Raw genomic sequence first — 18997 nt, forward strand, 5'->3', positions numbered from 1 at the left:
AGCTGCGACGGGGTCGGTGCAACCACGATTCGGGGGACATGGACCCGACGAGATATCCCGCCTGACACCCACCGACCGATGTGTCTTCAATACAGATCGAATATCTCGAATATCTCTCTTTCTCTCTTTCTCTCTTTCTCTCTTTCTCTCTTTCTCTCTTTTTCTCTTTTTCTCTTTTTCTCTTTTTCTCTTTTTCTCTTTTTCTCTCTCTCTCTTTTTCTCTCTCTCTTTTTCTCTCTCTCTTTTTCTCTCTTCTCTCTCTCTCTCTCTCTTTTTCTCTCTTTCTCTCTCTCTTTCTCTCTCTTTTTCTCTCTCTTTTTCTCTCTCTTTTCTCTCTCTTTCTCTCTCTCTTTCTCTCTCTTTTTCTCTCTTTCTCTCTTCCCCCTCCCTCTCTTTTTCTCTCTTTCTCTCTTCCCCCTCCCCTCTCTTTTTCTCTCTTTCTCTCTTCCCCCCTCCCCTCTCTTTTTCTCTCTTTCTCTCTTCCCCCCTCCCCTCTCTTTTTCTCTCTTTCTCTCTTCCCCCTCCCTCTCTTTTTCTCTCTTTCTCTCTTCCCCCTCCCCTCTCTTTTTCTCTCTTTCTCTCTTCCCCCTCCCCTCTCTTTTTCTCTCTTTCTCTCTTCCCCCTCCCCTCTCTTTTTCTCTCTTTCTCTCTTCCCCCCTCCCCTCTCTTTTCTCTCTTTCTCTCTTCCCCTCCCCCTCTCTCTCCCTCCCCCTCTCTCTCCCTCCTCCTCTCTCTCCCTCCCCCTCTCTCTCCCTCCCCCTCTCTCTCCCTCCCTCCCCTCTCTCTCTCCCTCCCCCTCCCATCTCTCTCCCTCCCCCCTCCCATCTCTCTCCCTCCCCTCCCATCTCTCTCCCTCCCCCTCCCATCTCTCTCCCTCCCCCTCGCATCTCTCTCCCTCCCCCTCTCTCTCCCTCCCTCTCTCTCCCTCTCTCTCCCTCCTCCTCTCTCTCTTTCCCTCCCTCCCCCTCCCTCTCTCTCCCTCCCCCTCCCATCTCTCTCCCTCCCCCTCCCATCTCTCTCCCTCCCCTCCCATCTCTCTCCCTCCCCCTCCCATCTCTCTCCCTCCCCCTCCCATCTCTCTCCCTCCCCCTCCCATCTCTCTCCCTCCCCCTCTCTCTCCCTCCCCCTCTCTCTCCCTCTCCCTCCCCCTCTCTCCCCTCCCTCCCCCCCTCTCTCCTCTCCCTCTCTCTCCCCCACTCTTCAATTCCTTCTCTTTTAAAATTCTAACCCCACACACCTCCACCACTCCACGTACATAATAAGTAGATGGCCCACGATGTTCGCCATGTCAGGCGAGGAATCGGTGATCACCCGTTCGATACACTGTGCTGTACTTAAGGTCCATTAATTTATTCAAACCCCACCCAAATGTAATGACGTCATTTGTCAAGCCTGCTCTTCTCACCGTTTTCCCTGCTGTTCCAATAACGTGTTAAAGGCCGAGACATTTGTCAACATATCCTCCCATCGAAAAGAAGGACATTCTCTGCACGTCTGATATAATTATAGAATCGAAAACTGCTCGGCTCATCTTCCCCAAATTTCACATACGTGCTCGGAGTGCTCAGGGTCAGGTCACGGGCAAAAAATAATTCCCCTCCGAACCCCACTCCCAAACTCATCATTCCGTGCATGACATTATATATAACATGTAAGATCATGAAAAAATGCCGTTTTTCCATGATCTAACATGTAATGTCATGTGTGGTCTGATCCTTTCAATGACCTGATCTCATCTATCTATCTATCTATCTATTACTAAAACCCTCATCTTGTATCTCATCTTGTATGTATGTATGTTCCCGAAATACAGCCAAAACGCTACACAATAGCGCACACTTTTTCAGCCCACCCTACTCACCATTCACATGCGGTGTGCAGTATCAAGTTTCGTTAAAATCGGGCAACGAAAAAATTATTAAAAAATCAATTCCCGATTCAGTCAAGGACTCTTCGGGAGAATTTGATCAATGCAAACAACTTCAGCGGTATAGTTCGCTGGAGCTATCTTTTTTTTTTTTCTTGAAATTATTTATTTTAAAATCTCAAACATTTAGTAGAGACAAAGAACGATTTATTTTTAAGCATAAAATAAACATCGCCATTTTAATCTAATACTTCCGTGTTCATTAATAAATAAAATTGTGTTTTGAAGATTACGCATGTGCTGTGTCACGTGATTGGGTTTTCGTATATCATGCCTCACCCGCTAGGGGTGGCAGGAGTGTGCTTCTGGTCGCGCAATAAAGTGGAGTAGATGGTGGCCCGCGTGCTTCTTGCGTCCCACTGCACCTCGTACACTCTAGTTGGCGACGAGGATTGTATTGGAACCCACGCGTGCAATAATTTCCTCGACTTTCTTTTCTCCGTTATTTTTTTTCACATTGACTCGCAATATCAAGTTTCATTCAAATCGGGCAACGAAAAAAAAATATTTAGAAAGTCAATTCCCAATTCAGTCACGTTTTGGTTTGACGATCCATAAAGCGCAAGGACAAACCAGGGAGAATGTGTTGATGGACGCGAAGAAACCGCTTGGCCGAACGATGACTCCTGATATGAGGTAAATGCTCAAATTTTCTTCAAGTTAAAGTTTGACCATAAAATAATATTAAAATTTTGTCTTTTTTTTTTTTCATTAACCGCTGTCACAATGGGAACCCAACGGGTTCACGGGTCGTCTGGTGTGTTATAATGTCATGCATGGTCTGATTTACCTCCGCCATCGAAGATGGACGGATATTACTGTTTTCACCCCTGTTTGTTTGTTTGTTTGTGTTTGTTTGTTTGTTTGTGAACAGTATTACGGAAAAACTCCTGGACAGATTTCGAGGAAACTTGGTGGGGGAATTAGGTATGGTCCAAGGATCATGCCATTAGATATTGGACTTGGTCCAAAGTCCAATATGGCCGCTATGGCGGCCATTTTGGAAAAATATTTGAATTTTTGTTTTTGCATTTCTACATGTTTTAAGTGATTTCCAACCAAAAAAAAAATTTGTTACAGAAAAAAAACAAACAAAATTTTGCAACTTTTTTTCAAAAAAATTTCGATTTTATTTGAAAAATATTTGATTTTTTTTTTTTTTTTGCATTTCTACATGTTTTAAGTGATTTCCAACCCCCTCCCTAAAAAAATTTGTTACAGAAAAAAAACAAACAAAATTTTGCAACTTTTTTTCAAAAAAATTTCGATTTTATTTGAAAAATATTTGATTTTTTTTTTTTTGCATTTCTACATGTTTTAAGTGATTTCCAACCCCCTCCCAAAAAAAAATTTGTTAGAGAAAAAAAACAACAAATTTTGAAACTTTTTTTTTTTTTTCAAAAAAATTTCGATTTTATTTGTTTGTCATTTCTACATGCGCGTCGATCTAGTTTAGTTTATTCAATCGTGGTTCAGTAGAGTCTGATCCGTTTTGACCTTCAATGAATAGGATATCAGGTTGACTTAAGTGACCCAGCAGTATTGACGGCAGAGGTTTTGCACTCTACCGAGTGCTCCCCCTCGAGTTCTGATCCTTCTATTGACCTCAAAGTGTGGGGGAGTTCCTTGTGAGCCAATGGCCATCCATATCTAGTGCCCAACTGTGTTTGCGGATGTCCTCCTGCAGTTGCTACTTTTTATTTAAATAAAAAAAAATTTATGAGGAGGATGGTGGCAGGATTTGCACTCCAGCCACCGTATAACTCTTCACTCTGCAAAACACAGGAAAACTGCAAAGAAAATTGAAGATCCACTCCGTGGGAGTACCTCCTGTGCAGGCTGCCCTCCACAGGGCAGCTCACCAGATGACGGGATTGGGACAAAGTCTTCGGGCCCCCCACTCTTTGATGATAGGAGGAAAACCATGTGATAACCTTCCTGGGTTAGAATGCGGTAGTGTGTGTCGGGGTGGTGCTGAGGTGTCGTTCACCAAACGGCGGTCTCCTTGGGTTAACCTGAGGCGGTCCATTCGGGTGGGTGCCTGGAATGTCCTATCCCGAAGAGAGGATGATCACCTGTCTTTTTTATCATCTGAGTTCAAGCGTTTGGACATCGGTATTGCAGCACTCTCTGAGGTTAGGATACCGGAATACGGCGAGATCATGGCGGGTGGTTACACCTACTATTGGTCTGGTCGCTCTGATGGTTACCATGCCCAAGGAGTTGCTGTAGCTGTGTCCAATAAGCTGAATCCAATGATAATTGAGGTAACACCAGTCAACGAGCATTCTATGAGATTAAGGATTCGTCCCTCCTTTGATGTCGTTAACCTGGTCTCTGTTTATGCTCAGACTGAGGCGAGTGATCTCACCGTGAAGGACACATTCTATGCCACGCTCGAGTCTGTGGTTGATCAGTGCCCCAGGCGAGATATTCTTCTCATCTTGGGGGATTTCAATGCATCAACTGGAACAGATAGGGATGGTTAAGAGACATGTGTTGGTCCCCATTGGTCTGGAACTGTGAACCAGAATAGCACTAAGTTCCTTGACTTTGCAAGAAGTCATGGACTTAGGGTCGCTGGTTCATGGTTTCAGTGCCCATAGGCTCATTGCTGGACTTGGTATTACAACGCTGACGGTGTGGCAAAGGAGATTGACCATGTCTTCGTTGATGGTTGCTGGAGGATGATCCAGATCTGCAGGGTCGACCGTAATGCTCAGTTCCTGAATACTAACTACAGGCTTGTGGTCGCAGCTTTGAAGTTTCAGCTTAAATCCGTGAGAACGGTATCATCTCAGCCGAGGATGGATGTTGGCAAGCTCAAGGATGAGAGGGTAGCTGAGGAGTTTGTGAACAAGCTGAGTGGGCATTAGTGGGGGGGGGGTGTTTGTGTGCTTTGGGGAATCCTGAACAGTTGTGGAGTGCCTTCAAGCCCACCACTCGTGATGTTGCCTGTGGATGTCTTGGAACTCACCAGAGGGCCAAGAATAATTTTGTCTCTCAAGGGATGCTGCACACCATTGACCAAAGTTACAGGGCCAGGCTTAATGGCAGAGCTGAGCTGTTGAAGTGTAAAACTGCACATGCACTGAGGGTGGACAAGGATGTCCATGTGCGAGGAATCTGTGAGGGCGTAGAGCATCACCTGTGGTCAAGTGATTCTTGTCCTGCTTCCAGGGGAATTTGTGCATTGCGATCCTCCATGCCAGTCCCTCTGTGTACTGCAGTTAGAGTGGAGGGTGGTGGGCTCTTGACAGAGGAGTCCGAAGTATAGGTGCACTGGGCTGGTTCCTTTGAGCGGCTGTGCCAGGCTGATCCACCAGCTGTTGAGTTGGATGTCAGGGGTGTTACGATCCCTATTTCTGAACCTCTAATCAAATGTGAGTCACATTCGTTTGTGGAAACACAGGCTGCGGTGAACCAGTTAAAATTGGGTAAAGCTCCTGGTATCTGTGGCATCCATTCTGTACTTCTCAAGGCTGGTAGAATTGCTGTACTCATGTCATTGCATGCATTTCTGTGCTCTGCCTGGGACACAGACATGATCCCAACTGACTGGAAGAGGGAGCTTGTTGTCCCTCTCTGGAAAGGGAACTTGGTGATCGCCAGGACTGCAACAACTGCCGAGGGGCGACGCTGCTCTCAGTGCCGGGCAAGGTCTTTGCTCAGATAATTATTGATAGCGTTGGCCACCATCTGCTTGAGCACCAGTCCCCAGAGCAGTCGGGCTTTACACCAAAGAGGTCAATGATTGATGGTATCCTTGCCCTTCAGGTCCTCACCGAATGCAGACGAGGATTTTGTAAAGGGCTGCTTGCAGCCTATGTTTATCTCTGCAAAGCGTTCGATACAGTGAATCGGGATGCCCTCTGGAGGATTCTTGGTCTTCGTAGGGTGCTTCCAAAACTGATCAATCTGATGTCTGAACTACACTCTGGTTCTGAGAGTGCTGTGAGATGTGGTGATACAATCTCGGACTTATTTCCAGTTGATACTGGAGTTCGTCAGGGGTGTGTACTGGCTCCCACACTTTTCAGCGCTTGTATGGACTGGATTCTGTGGAGGATGTCAGAGAGATCAAGCTGCAGTGCGTTGTTTGGGAATGTCAATATCTCTGACCTTGATTTCACAGATGGTGCAGTCATCTTTGCAGAGACTCTGGATATCCTTTTGAGGGCCCTTGAGGTTCTGAATGAGTAGTTAGAGCCGTTGTGATTATGGGTTTCCTGGGTCAAAACTAAGATCCTGGCTTTCAATGTCATCTTAGATGCTGCTATCCTGTCTGTGTCTGTTTGTGGTGAGGATGTTGAGGTCACGGAGAGATTCACTTACCTTGGCAGTGATATTCATGTCTCCACTGGTTGCGAGCCAGAGGTCAATAGATGTCTGGGTTGGGCCTGGGGTGTCATGGATGGACTGGATCATGGGATGTGGCACTGTCGGTACCTGTGCAGGAGGATGAAAGTCCGAGTCTTCAGGTCTTTGGTGCTTCCAGTCTTGCTCTGTAGATGTGAGACTTGGACTCTGAACAAGGATCTGAGATTGAGACAATTCCTTTGGTACCAGGTCTCTTCAGAGAATCCTTGCCAATCGATGTTCAGACTTTGTGTCCTGAGAGGAGTTGCTGAGAGAGATCCAAATGAGATTTGTTACCTGCATAGTCCGTGAGCATCAGCTGTGGCTGTGTGGACATGTGGCCCATTTTCCTGACACTGATCCTGCTCACCAGATTCTCTCCGCAAGGTAGGCTTGCAAGTGGATGAGGCCAATGGGCCGACCATGTGTCTCGTGGTTGCAGCAGGTTGATCAGCATCTCAAGGTTATGGGGATGGGCCAGGCATCTGCCTGGGGGATGGCCAGATGGAGACCCCTGGAGTACCTGTGGAAGGTGGACGCAGTGACGGGCTGCTCTGGCACATGCTCCCACACCTGACCTGACCTGACAGTCTGATCCTTTCAATGACCTGATCTCACATTTTATCATGTCATGCATGGTCTGAACCTTCCATTGACCTGGTCTAACATGTTATAATGGCATGCACCGCTGCTCCCGCCGCTCACATTTCTCGGCTTCACACTGTAGAAATCATGGCATTTAGGATCTTTGGTATCTCTTGCGATGAGGCAGAGTCATTGGGTGTCTCACTCTCAAAACCTGCCAAAGGGCAGAGGAGCTCCTTTTGAGCCAACGGCCATCCATATATAGTGCCCAACTGTGTCTGCGTTTCTTTAACTCCTGCAGTTGGGTGACTTTATATTCAGAGGTTGGTGTCAGACTTTGCTCTCCGGCCACCGTAAAACCCTTCATTCCGCAAAACATTCTAAAAGCATAAAAAAAATCTGAAAACCCACTCCGTGGGGGTACCTCATGTGCAGCTGCCCTTCACAGGGCAGCTCACTGGATAACGGGATTGGGACAAAGCCCTCAGGACCCCCAAACTTTGATGATAGGAGGGAAACTACGGGATAACCTTCCCGGGTCAGATTGCGGTAGTGTGTGTCGGGGTGCTGCTGAGGTGTCGTCCACCAGAGATTTGTTACCTGCAAAGTCCATGAACGTCAGCTGCGGCTGTATGGACATGTGGCTCGTTTTCCTGATGCTGATCCTGCTCACCAGATTCTGTCAGCAAGGTAGGCCCGTGAGTGAAGGAGGCCAGTGGGCCGACCACATTCTTCGTGGTTGCAGCAAGTTGATCAGCTTCTCAAGAAGATGGGGATGGGTCTCTGTTCCCTTCCACAGATCTCCTAGTGTCTCTGTTTCCCACTGTTTTGTCCTTCCCACTCCCACCCCTCTTGTCTCATGCCCCCCTTCCTGTGCGTTGTGTGTTAGCTCTCATACGAGCCTCGACAAGGCATTCAAAAACAAAAAAATGCATGGTCTGATCCTTCCAATGACCTGATGTTTACCATTTGAAGCTTCAGACTGGACTGCAAAAACAGTAAAACAGGAATGCTAATGTTTTTATTAGCTTTTCCACCTTGGAAAAATGCCATGTTAAGGTATATATATATATATATATATATATATATATATATATATATATATATATATATATATATATATATATATATATATATATATATATATATATATACATACATATATATTGTTGTGGTTACCAAATTCTTAAACCACCATTCAGGTCCCTTAGGTGAGATATCTCGGTAAGTACATGTGTAGTTAGGCCCAAACCCGTTGTCTAGTGGGAATACATGTCATTTATGCGTGCTGCGACTCTTCAGGATAGCCGTTTTTCTTTTACTATCTTTATTTTGGACCAACCGCCATTGTTACCACCACCAGTCACAACATCAACCACCAACCACAACGCCGCTTCACCACAACCGCCACGACCTTCACGTCACACCTCGCAACCGTCGCATCGCCACCGTTCTTGCGCCGCTTCTGGGTACCGGTGTTGGACTCGTGCAGGGCGTGCGCCGAACAGCGTGTACAAAATCACGGATTTTGTGCTTCAAAAACGGATCAAAAACGACACACGCCCACTTTTTGCCGTCCAATCGGTGAGCGAGGGGCGATTTGGCCCCGCCTCCAGGGCGTTGGAGGGCGATCGATATATGCAAATTTATGGATCAAAAAGCATTCACGCCCACTTTTTCTCGGGCCAATGGGGAGCGAGGTGAAAGGTCGAAGGGAGGGGGTCAAAGGCGAAGCCACGGGGCTTATATAAGCGACCGTGTTCGTCAGAAACAAGGGAACAGAGAGTTAAGACGTCGCAGTCGGTGGAGTTGGGAAGAAGCGGAACAGAGAGTTAAGACTTCGCGGGCGGTGGAGTTGGCAAGAAGGAGCTGGTCGTCGTGTGCGTTGGAGTCGGAGCGGAGGGGACGGAGCTGTGGAGAGGCGGCGAGGGCAGACGAGGGGGTGCTCGCGTCGTGCAGGGAGCTGCACCCCAGGGAGGCCGACAGCGCGACCTGGCCGAGGTGGAGACGCTCGTCGCGGGACAATAAAAATCCTCTATACCCCGAGCATCAGCAACCCCCTCCTGTTTCCCCCCGCGCTGAGATAGTGCGACCAAGGGGGCCCCTTTCCCACCCCCTACCAGACACTGCCCGCGAGGCCCGCGGAGTTGAGGCACCATCGCCGCTCCGCGTCTCATCACCAGACGGGTAGGCCCGACCCGGTCTCGGCCTCAGGCCCGCCTCATCCTTGAGGGTATTCTTTTCCTTGGTTTTGGGTATGTGTTGTCGTCGCCGTCTGTGAACTAAAATTGTATAAGTGTTGCCGTGTGCTCGCGTAATCGGTATTAGATCTGCATTGTCGCATTTGCTTTTTGTGTAAATTGAATTGTGTTTTTCTTTTCTGTGTGCTTTTGGTGGAATTGAATATGTGTGCTTTCCGTTCATCGCGAATAAATGTGCTTTGTGTTGAACTGTTTCCCGCTTCGCTTCGTCATTTCCTTCATTGAATCCTCATCTTGCTTCACGTAAAGGGTTGGTAGTGGGCTGAATACGCCCGATAACACTGAACAACAAAAATTTTTTACTGGAGATGTGTAAAGTGATTTAGACTAATTTGGCTACGCTGATTTCAAAAATCATAACCGTTTTGCTGTATCACGTCAGGATTTTCAGTAACAGAAATATTCCCATTGCCTAGAAGTCAGGATTTCAATGAAATTTACAAAAATTCATTTATTCATTTATTTCATCATGAATGCTTCAAAATTATAGAAATTACAGAAAAACTCCACTAGAATGTAATTAAAAATGCTTTAGACATTTGGCTTTGCATTTGTGCTGCTCTGTGTCAGTTTCACGATGCAGGAACCAGCAGAAATCGCCCATCATGTTCGGGTTGTGCCGCCCTTGGTAACGCGTCTCCATGAGTGAAATCTCTTGGTGGAATCGCTCGCCGTGCTCATCCGAGACTGCTCCCAAGTTGTCAGGGAAGAAGTTCAGGTGCTGGTGTAGGAAATGGATTTTCAGGGACATCCTGGAGCCAAGTTTCCTGAAGGACTCCAGCAGCTGCTGCACTATTTCTTCATAGTTGTCCGCGCGCTCGTTCCCCAAGAAGTTGTCCGTCACAGCTTTGAAGCTCCTTCACGCTGCCAGCTCTTTGGGGTTTAGAGTTGTCGGAAAAGTTTCGTCCTTCATAATCTGTCGGATTTGCGGTCCAACAAAGACACCAGCCTTGATCTTGGCCTCCGACAAGGTGTTGTCAAACTTTTCCTTGAGGTATAAAAACCCACGCCCATTCAGATCCATTGCCCGTACAAAACTTTTCATCAAGCCGAGCTTTATGTGGAGTGGTGGAAGGAAAACCTTGACTGGGTCGACAAGGGCGACATGCTTCACGTTGTGTCGACCAGGTACATGCTCTTTTCGCTCTTCCCAATCTTTCTTCGTCCAGTGATTCTTGTCGTCTCTGCTATCCCAGAGACAAAGGAAGCACATGTATTTCGTGTAGCCTGACTGCAGCCCTAACAACAGCGCCACCACTTTCAAGTCTCCGCAGATGTGCCAGTTGAAGTCATTGTACTTGATGGAATCAAGCAGCTGCCGCATAGTCTCATAGGTCTCTGTCATGCCGAACGCGTGAGCCAGTGGGACTGATGGTTTCTCGTTGCCATTGTGGAGCAAAACAGCCTTCAAGCTGTTCTTCCCCGAGTCGATGAAGAGGCGCCAGTCTGCAGGATCGTGATCACACCCAAGTTCTTTCAACAGACCGTTGATGTCACTGCAGAATGTCATCGTGTCTTCCATCTCAAAGAACTCAGCCATGTCTCTGTGACGTGCTCTGAACAAGGATATATTGGTGTTAGGTTCAAGTAGATTCCACTGCTGCAGCCTTGATCCAAGCAGCTCTGCCTTCGCCTTTGACAGCGAGAGATCTCTTACAAGATCATTTAAGTCTCCCTGGTTCAGAAGGTGTGATTCTTGAGTGTCGGGTTCAAAAGGTTCATCATCACCATCCTCTTCACCACTCCTTACAGCTATGTTCTGATCAGCTCGAGGTGTTGGAACGGGGTTCTCGTCATCATGAGGCACAGGTTTACGAGCAGAGACGCAGTCAGCGTACTTGATGTGACCTTTATTCTTCTTGTTGAAGCCGGCGATGCTTGTGCAGCAGAAATAACAATCATCATGATGATTCTGCGGCTCACGCCATATCATGGGCACCGCAAATGGCATGCTCGCGCGCTTGCCCACCAACCACTGAGTCAAGGTTGTGTGACAGCTTGTGCAGCAGATGTGTGGTGCCCAGCTCTGTTCTTGGTCCCCCACCTTACACCCGAAGTAGTGAAAGTAGGCGGCCTTCATTTTCACTGCTGTAGATATACTTCACTGTTGATCTTTTTTGGTATACCGACCACAGACATAACAGAAGTTGTCAGGATGATTGGTATAGGAACGCCTACTCATCTTTATCTGAAAGAAAGAAATATAACACAAGTTAACAACAATTGTACGAAATAGACATGTTAAAGACATATGTAAATTTCATTGAAATCCTGACTTCTCGGCAATGGGAATATTTCTGTTCCTGAAAATCCTGACGTGATACAGCAAAACGGTTATGATTTTTGAAATCAGCGTACCCAAATTAGTCTTAATCACTTTACACATCTCCAGTAAAAAAAAATTTTTGAAATTTGTTGTTCAGTGTAATTAATCGAACCGTCGAGGTCGACGATAACACCGCTCGGTTATCCCGATAGTACGGAACGGGTCGCTTAAGTGGCCCGTGTCCGAAGTCGACCTGCGGCGAGGTGCGATCGCCCGGTCTACCCTCCGCGTGGGTACTTAGGTAGGTCGAATTTGGCGAGCAACCCTATCCCACGCGGGGGCTGATTGGCTCGATCGCGGTGAGACCGAAAGGTCCACCCGTGACTGGTTCCCGGCGTTAGTCCGAGAGGGTCACGACTGGATTGTCCGTCCGGTGGGCGACGTGCCGCGATTCGAGTTACGTGGCCGTCAGCACGCCGGCGGGCGCGAAGCCGCAACAATATATATGGCAGCTTCAGCATGGTTGCATGTATTCATGACATATTTGTAAGGCTGCTTCCAAAAACAAAAGTAATAACAACAATAACTAGAGGGGGAGCACTCGGTAGAGTGCAAAACCCTCGCCGCCAATACTGCTAGGTCACTCAAGTGAACCTGATATCCTATTCATTCAATTTGACGTCAACAGTGCTCACAGAGTTATAGTTTGCAACTTTCCCTTTTACTTTTAACTTTTACATACTCAATTCATTCGTCATAATTAGATTCCTTGAGACAGAAATTGATTTTACGCGGGTATATCCACCTGAAGTTCCAAAATAAGCCGCAATTATAATGCGGCATGTTTTTTTTTGTTGGAAATCACTTATAACATGTAGAAATGCCAAAAAAATTTGAAATTTTGTTGAAAAAAAAGTTGCAAAATTTTCTGTTTTTTTTCTTTTTTTTCTCTAACAATTTTTTTATATTTTTGGTTGGAAGTCACTTATAACATGTGGAAATGCAAAAAAAAAATCAATTTTTTTTCAAAATGGCCAAAACGGATCACACTCTACTGACCCACAATTGAATAAACTAAACTATATCGACGCACATGTAGAAATGGCAAAAAAAAAAAAATCGAAATTTTTTTTGAAAAAAAAAGTTGCAAAATTTTGTTTTTTTTTGGGGGGGGGGGGTTGGAAATCACTTAAAACATGAAGAAATGCAAAAACAAAAATTCAAATATTTTTCAAGATGGCTGCCATAGTGGCCATATTGGACTTTGGACCAAGTCTGAAATCTAATGGCATGGTCCTTGGACCATACCTAATCCCCCCACCAAGTTTCGTCGAAATCCGTTGAGTTTTTCTGTAATACTGTTCACAAACAAACAAACAAACAAACAAACAGACAGGGGTGAAAACAGTAATCTCCGTCCATCTTCGATGGCGGAGGTTAATTATGATAGCATAATAATATTAACATTATTATAAAAAATAATGAAATGCACAGGAGTAATAGTAATAAATATAGGACCGTCTGTCCTGAAGCTCACCTGGATCAGGAGCAAGTCATTCAAAACCCCGCAGACCCCCCAATACCCCGTACTCCTCTTAATGCTGTGAACAAGCTTTGGGACATCATGGATGATGAAGATAGTGGTCAAGTGTCATTGGAATGTGTAGTTCGAAGAAGAGCAAATATCTGTTTTGGAGGTCAAACTCCCCCCCCCCCCACCCCTCCCGTAGACTCCCTTCATGAATGCAGATTTTTATGCAGACGATAAATTTTGGTATATCATGGGTGATGAAGGTTGTGGTCAAGTTTCATCAAAATTGTGTGTGTAGTTTCGGAGAAGAAAGCAAATACCTGTTTTGGGGTGTCAAACCCCACCCTGTAGACCCCCATTAATAAGCACAGATTTTGATGCGGTTAATACACTTTGGTACATCAGGGGTGAAGAATGTTGTGGTCAAGTTTCATCAAAATCATGTGTAGCTTCGGAAAAGAGAGCAAATACCTATTTTGGGGCGTTCAACCACCCCTCCCCCGTCGATCCTTTAATGAGCGCAGATTTTGATGTGATTGACAAACTTTGATTCATTATAGGTGATGAAGGTCATGGTTAAGTTTCATCAAAATCGTGTGTGTAGTTTTGGAGAAGAGAGCAAATACCTATTTTTGGAGAGGAGGTCAAACCCCCCCCCCCCCAAAGACCCCCCTCAATGAGGGCAGATTTTGATGCGGTTGACACACCTTCGTTAGGCATCAGGTATGAAGCTTCTGGCCAGGTTTCATCAAAATAGTGTGTTTGGTTCAAGCGATAATGACTGAAGTGTTTACGGCTGACTCACTCACTCACTCACTGACTGATTGACTCACTCACCTATGGACACTGTTTGATCGCATAAGCTCACTGAACTATAGTCCAGGTGAGCTAATAATCGGCAATAATAACAAGGAAAATACCCTGACTACCCCTGCCACTCCTGTAGTGAGCGGGTGTACCAGTTAATTAAACATAGAGGCAATACCCCTAAGTGCTCAACTGGTCACGGCTTTATATTCAGGCAAAAATGGAATGCCAGCATTCAGGACATCATAAAGTATATTGTCTGTGGTCAAGACAAATTGTTACTTTCAATTGCTCACCAATATTTTGAAATAAGCTGAAAATACTTTGAAAAGTACCGAAGAGAAAGGGCTGTACATCTGTACAATGAACGACTTGGAGAACTTTCTCAGTTCACCGAATGGGCAGCTGCTCATTGTACAAACACCCGGCCATCTGGGCCCGTCAAAGGCCTGTAGGTTCGTAGACGGGTGTTCTATCCAAACCTTCCTGCTTCTTAACACCGATGGGGTCTCAGGGATGCAACAGCTTGGTCATATCTGGGCCTTGTCAATGTACAGGGTAAGTTTAAAATGATATTTACTATTAAAATTTATTTTACTCATGTTTGGGTGGAGGAGAGGGGGGTGGGGTGGGAGTACTCCTCTCATCCACGGATATTTGTCATATGTCATCTCTTTCCATGAGTCCGATTTGCATTCATGAACAGAACAATTGCAGTACTCTTAACCATATTAAAATTCCCATTCGTTCATCTAAATGCTGAAAATTGTTTAAAAGATTTCACGTGAGTAACGGCAGGTTAAAAATGCGTGGTGAGTCAAGCTGAGTCAGTGTAAACACACCCACAGTGCATGCGCAGAAGGTCTCATCTCGCATTTATACATCATTTTGAAAGTCGGGTATTGTTCCCCCAAAAAGAAACCTAAGCTCATGCAACTTGCATCGAAAGTTCGGGAAAATCGATAATTTTGAGTGAATGTGATTGTGTTTGTGAAAATGCATGCAGGCACCGGTCCTAAACTAACCACAAAGCAATTCCACACCTGTTAAAGTGCCAAATGCAATTTGATCCACGCAGATCGATCCTTTTCCAGGTTGTGTGGCCGAATCTGATTAAAAGCTCCAGCCTGTTTCCCACTCAAAATGCTGGGGCCCCGTGGAAGATGCCCATGATGGATTGTCCCAGATTCAGGCTTTGAAGTGGGTTTTATTTTGATCTCCCCCCCCCCCCCACCGTGCAGCCACCCTCTCCCAATCAAATTTCATGTTGAATTCCTGACCATGGAAGACGACAATATTGCACTAATCTGTAAAACTCAGGCCGATCAACTCATTCCATATTCGTGTTCGGCTACGTTTGACCAGGATATTTAACTTCCACAAACGGTCCAGTGAGAGAACATGTCTGGCGGGTCTTCATTTGAAACCTAAAAAATAATGAACACGTTTTATGGATTTTTTTCTCAAACACGATTTGCATTGTAATTCCATAATTGAACTATAGCATAATGTGGAAATTAAACTATAATAATTGCTTATGGAGGCGGTTAATGAACCTCACTTGAGTCACTGGCACCGGACTACAATTTTCACTTGTCCGTTACTTTGGCCTGATTGAATGTGTTCGGATTACTCCATTAATGAAAAGCAAGTAATTTCACGAGGAGCCACCCATCCTGGATTTTGATTGGAGGAATTTTTTCTGTAGTTGCTGATAGGATAGCCGAGATTCTGTCGATGTATGTTCACTCGCCCTTGAGTTGTCTTGCTTGAGTTCAAATCCTGACCAAGTTATAAACTGCCACATTGGTGTTATACATGCAGGACGAGGCATTATTGTGTGTACCGTCCCTCGGATGGATGTTAAACTGGGTGTCCCGTCTTACAGCAGTGCCGGATTTAGGCAGAAGCTAAACAATCTACAGCTGAGGGCCTCACAATCCGCAGGGGCCTCAAAAATATGAGAAGACGTCTAAAACAAGCTCGAATGGACGAAGATCCTCGTCCTGTTAATGATGACGTCATAAAAACGAATATGACGTCATTGTGATGTATCAGGTTTGTGATAAATTATCTGTGCTAATGCCCGGCTTGATTCCCGCAAACAAAATTCAAACGGCTTGCCTAGTTTCGGAGATAATGGTATAGGCGATTTCCATTAGCAGCGATATTATGACGTCAACTTTTTTCTCAGAAGAATTTCCAAAATCGGAGATGGTAACTGCCTGCGCGTGGGCTTTCTGCATATACATGGAAAGTTTCACGGAGATCCGATGAAAACTCTGGGTTGTGAAACAAAAAATGTCAAAAAATAGGAATGACGTCATAAAAATTGATACGACGTCATAGTGATGTATCATATGTGCGGTAATTCATCTCTGCTAATGCCCTGTTCGATTCCCGCCTCCTCTTGCCTCCTCACCAACTCATATGCCTGATGTTGGCTTAATAGTTTGTGTGGTGGGTTTGGGATCTCAGGATCCTGAGTTCCCAATCCCATTCAATTGTTAAATTAATACCAGGTCGGGTTGACTCTGCCTGACATCCTTCTGAGATTTGGAGTGCCAGCTTGCTGGTATCCTGTGTCAGAGTGGTGACGTGTCGAGGATTGTGTCCAGAGCTAAGGAGACTGCTTGGGCAGCACCAACGCTCAGCACAGAGTATGGTCCCAATGGATGGATGGATGGAACTAACTCATCCACATGGTTTTGTCATAACTCATCCACAACTTTTTGAGATGTCATGCTCATATCATTTTTGTCTCCATCACTCACCGGTGAAGAATCACTTTAACAATTCTCGTATCCAGATCCTGATCTCACGAAAATCGAATCAATTCGTCCTCGTCACACACCCAACCTGTCCACCAGATTTCGTCCAAATCCGTCCATAACTTTTTGCGATATCATGCTCACAGACAGGCAGCCACGAGATGGGGTGAAAAGGTAACCTCCGTTCACCTTCGTTAGTGGTGGTAACTACATTAAAGCAATATGAAATTTTACAAAGTAAAAAGAAAACGTACAAGCAATGAAATTAACTCATGGTGACTGCACCAAATTAATAAATGATCACCTTCGCTCCCGCCAGCATCTTCATGGAGCCAACCTCAGCGGATGGCCACCCAAGGGCTTGCAGGGATGGCACATCATCACAAAGCTGAGTCTTCTTTCCCATTAACTTTTCTTGCCCCGAGATTATCATGTTAAAATCCCGGAGAAGAAAATCACCGCTCGTTATTTGGTTAAGGCCCGGTCACACCTTGACGTTTTAGCCAACGTATGCCGATTTTTGAATTTTTTTTCTAAAACGCTGGCACACGTTGAATACGTTATGGGTAAGTTTTGATAACATTGAGAGCACGCTGAAAAACACTGCCATACGTCGTTGTACGTTGGCTTTAAACGTTGTACTTTTCGGTTGTCCTCAAATTTTTTCATGCTTGAAATTTCACGACGTATGCCGGCGTATGACTCACACGTTCCGCTACGCTGGCCACAAGTTGTATGCACGGTCTGCGATCGTTGACAGACGTCAACACATGCTACTTGTAAGTTAATCAGAAGTTGAGACACGCTGAGGTAATGTTTAGCGTACCCGAAACTTATTTCTAACCTATGATTAACGTGTTGTTGGCACGTTACGCGATCGTTGCCACACGTCGACAGACGTTACTTTTAAGTTACTCATAGGCTGAAAGATGTCGGTATAATGGATCGTCCTTGCGTCAGCGTCCACGGCCACGGCCAGGACACTTATTTGCAGCATTCTTCAAACTTTTCTTCGGCATGACGAGGATGTTCACACTTCGATGTCGAGCTTGGCTATGATTCCAATTGTCCATCGGCAGCGTCTATTTAAAATAGTCGAGTTTGAGCGTTTTAACACGTTCAGAAGAAACGCTTCAAATTTCAAAACCCCAGCGTCAAAAAACAAAGGCGAGTGGCAGCAATTTAAATCGTTCATTGTAAACAATGAAAATAGCAGAGTGGTACCGTTTAAAAGTCGTTGAGTGTAAAAAAAATCCAATTGTTGAGCGCAAGCGTCTACTTTCAATAGTGGAGATGCAGCCATTTAAATCGTTGAGTGGCAGCCTATGAACCTACCCGTGGACACGCGGACGCAAGGACGATCCATCATAACCCACACCCTCCCCCTCACACTCACCTACTACTGCCAACATGAACAAACTACTATTACTACTAATACTAATACTAATACTAATACTGATACTGTTACTGCTGACATGGACATCGACTCAAAAAGGAACTCGAAAACACTGTTGGGTTCCCCTTTTATGAGCAGCATTTTTATATACCAATTCCCAACACCGCTGGGAACACGTCTTTATATGGCAGTTGTAAGCTAGAAACACATTCATTTTTTTTTTTTGTCGATCGGAAGACGTCATTGGAATACGTCTACATACGTCGATGTGTGTTGGGACTACGTAAAGAATTGGTTCAAAGCACGTCAAACATAAGTTAGAAATAAGTTTCGCGTAAAAAAGACATTACCGCTGTGCTGTGTCACGTGATTGGGTTTTCGTATATCATGCCTCGCCCGCTAGGGGTGGCAGGACTGTGCTTCTGGCCGCGCAATAAAGCGGAGTAGATGGTGGCCCGCGTGCTTCTTGCGTCCCACCACACCTAGTACACACTAGTTGGCGACGAGGATGGGATCATACGGACTTATGCCCGTTTTCGACGGGGACGACTTCGAATCGTTTTCAGAGCAATTGGATTGCTATTTCCATGCGAACGATGTGGTCGACGAGAGCAAGCAGAAGTCAATCTTGCTCGCTTCGCTTTCGCCGGGGCATTATCGGCTGCTGGGTGATTTAGTGGCACTGAACAGGCCCCGGGATGACGGGCTGGCGTTTCGGGACATCGTGGAGAAAATGAAACAACACATGGCGGTTGAGCAGACTCGCGGGGAGGTTCGAGCCATCACCGGCCACGCAAAATCTACATGGACCCTCTTCAAGCAGCGCTTGGAATACCTCGGGCACATCATCACGCCGGAGGGGCTGTTGAAAGGTCCTCGGAAGGTGGAGGCGATTCAGCGCATGCCACCGCCTCGCGACAAGACGCAGCTGCGTTCGTTCATTGGTATGGCCCAGTATTACCAAAGGTTCGTGTACGGGCTCAGCTCACAACTTGCGCCGTTAACGCGGTTGCTCAAGAAGGACGAGCGCTGGGTTTGGGGGTCTGCACACCAGGCGTCGTTCGACCGCGTCAAGCGGCTGCTCACAGAGGATA

The 18997-nt window shown here is 45.9% G+C and overlaps 1 protein-coding gene across 2 annotated transcripts in view; it reads right to left on the bottom strand.

Moving 5' to 3' along the window:
• Window positions 1-9685: 9685 nt before the first annotated feature.
• Window positions 9686-18997, bottom strand: part of LOC147010810 (uncharacterized) — a 240653-nt gene continuing 231341 nt past the window's right edge. For both annotated transcript variants that reach the window (XM_085859467.1, XM_085859466.1), the window contains exon 2: window positions 9686-11320. In XM_085859467.1, the coding sequence (XP_085715593.1) occupies window positions 9992-11212 (1221 nt within the window). In that variant the 5' untranslated portion in view covers window positions 11213-11320 and the 3' untranslated portion in view covers window positions 9686-9991. The remainder of the gene's footprint in view (window positions 11321-18997) is intronic.

This window comes from Eptatretus burgeri, chromosome 16 (genome assembly GCF_056783735.1).
Source record: "Eptatretus burgeri isolate ZD-2024b chromosome 16, Ebu_testis_v1, whole genome shotgun sequence".
In the NCBI taxonomy this organism is placed as follows: Eukaryota; Metazoa; Chordata; class Myxini; order Myxiniformes; family Myxinidae; genus Eptatretus; species Eptatretus burgeri.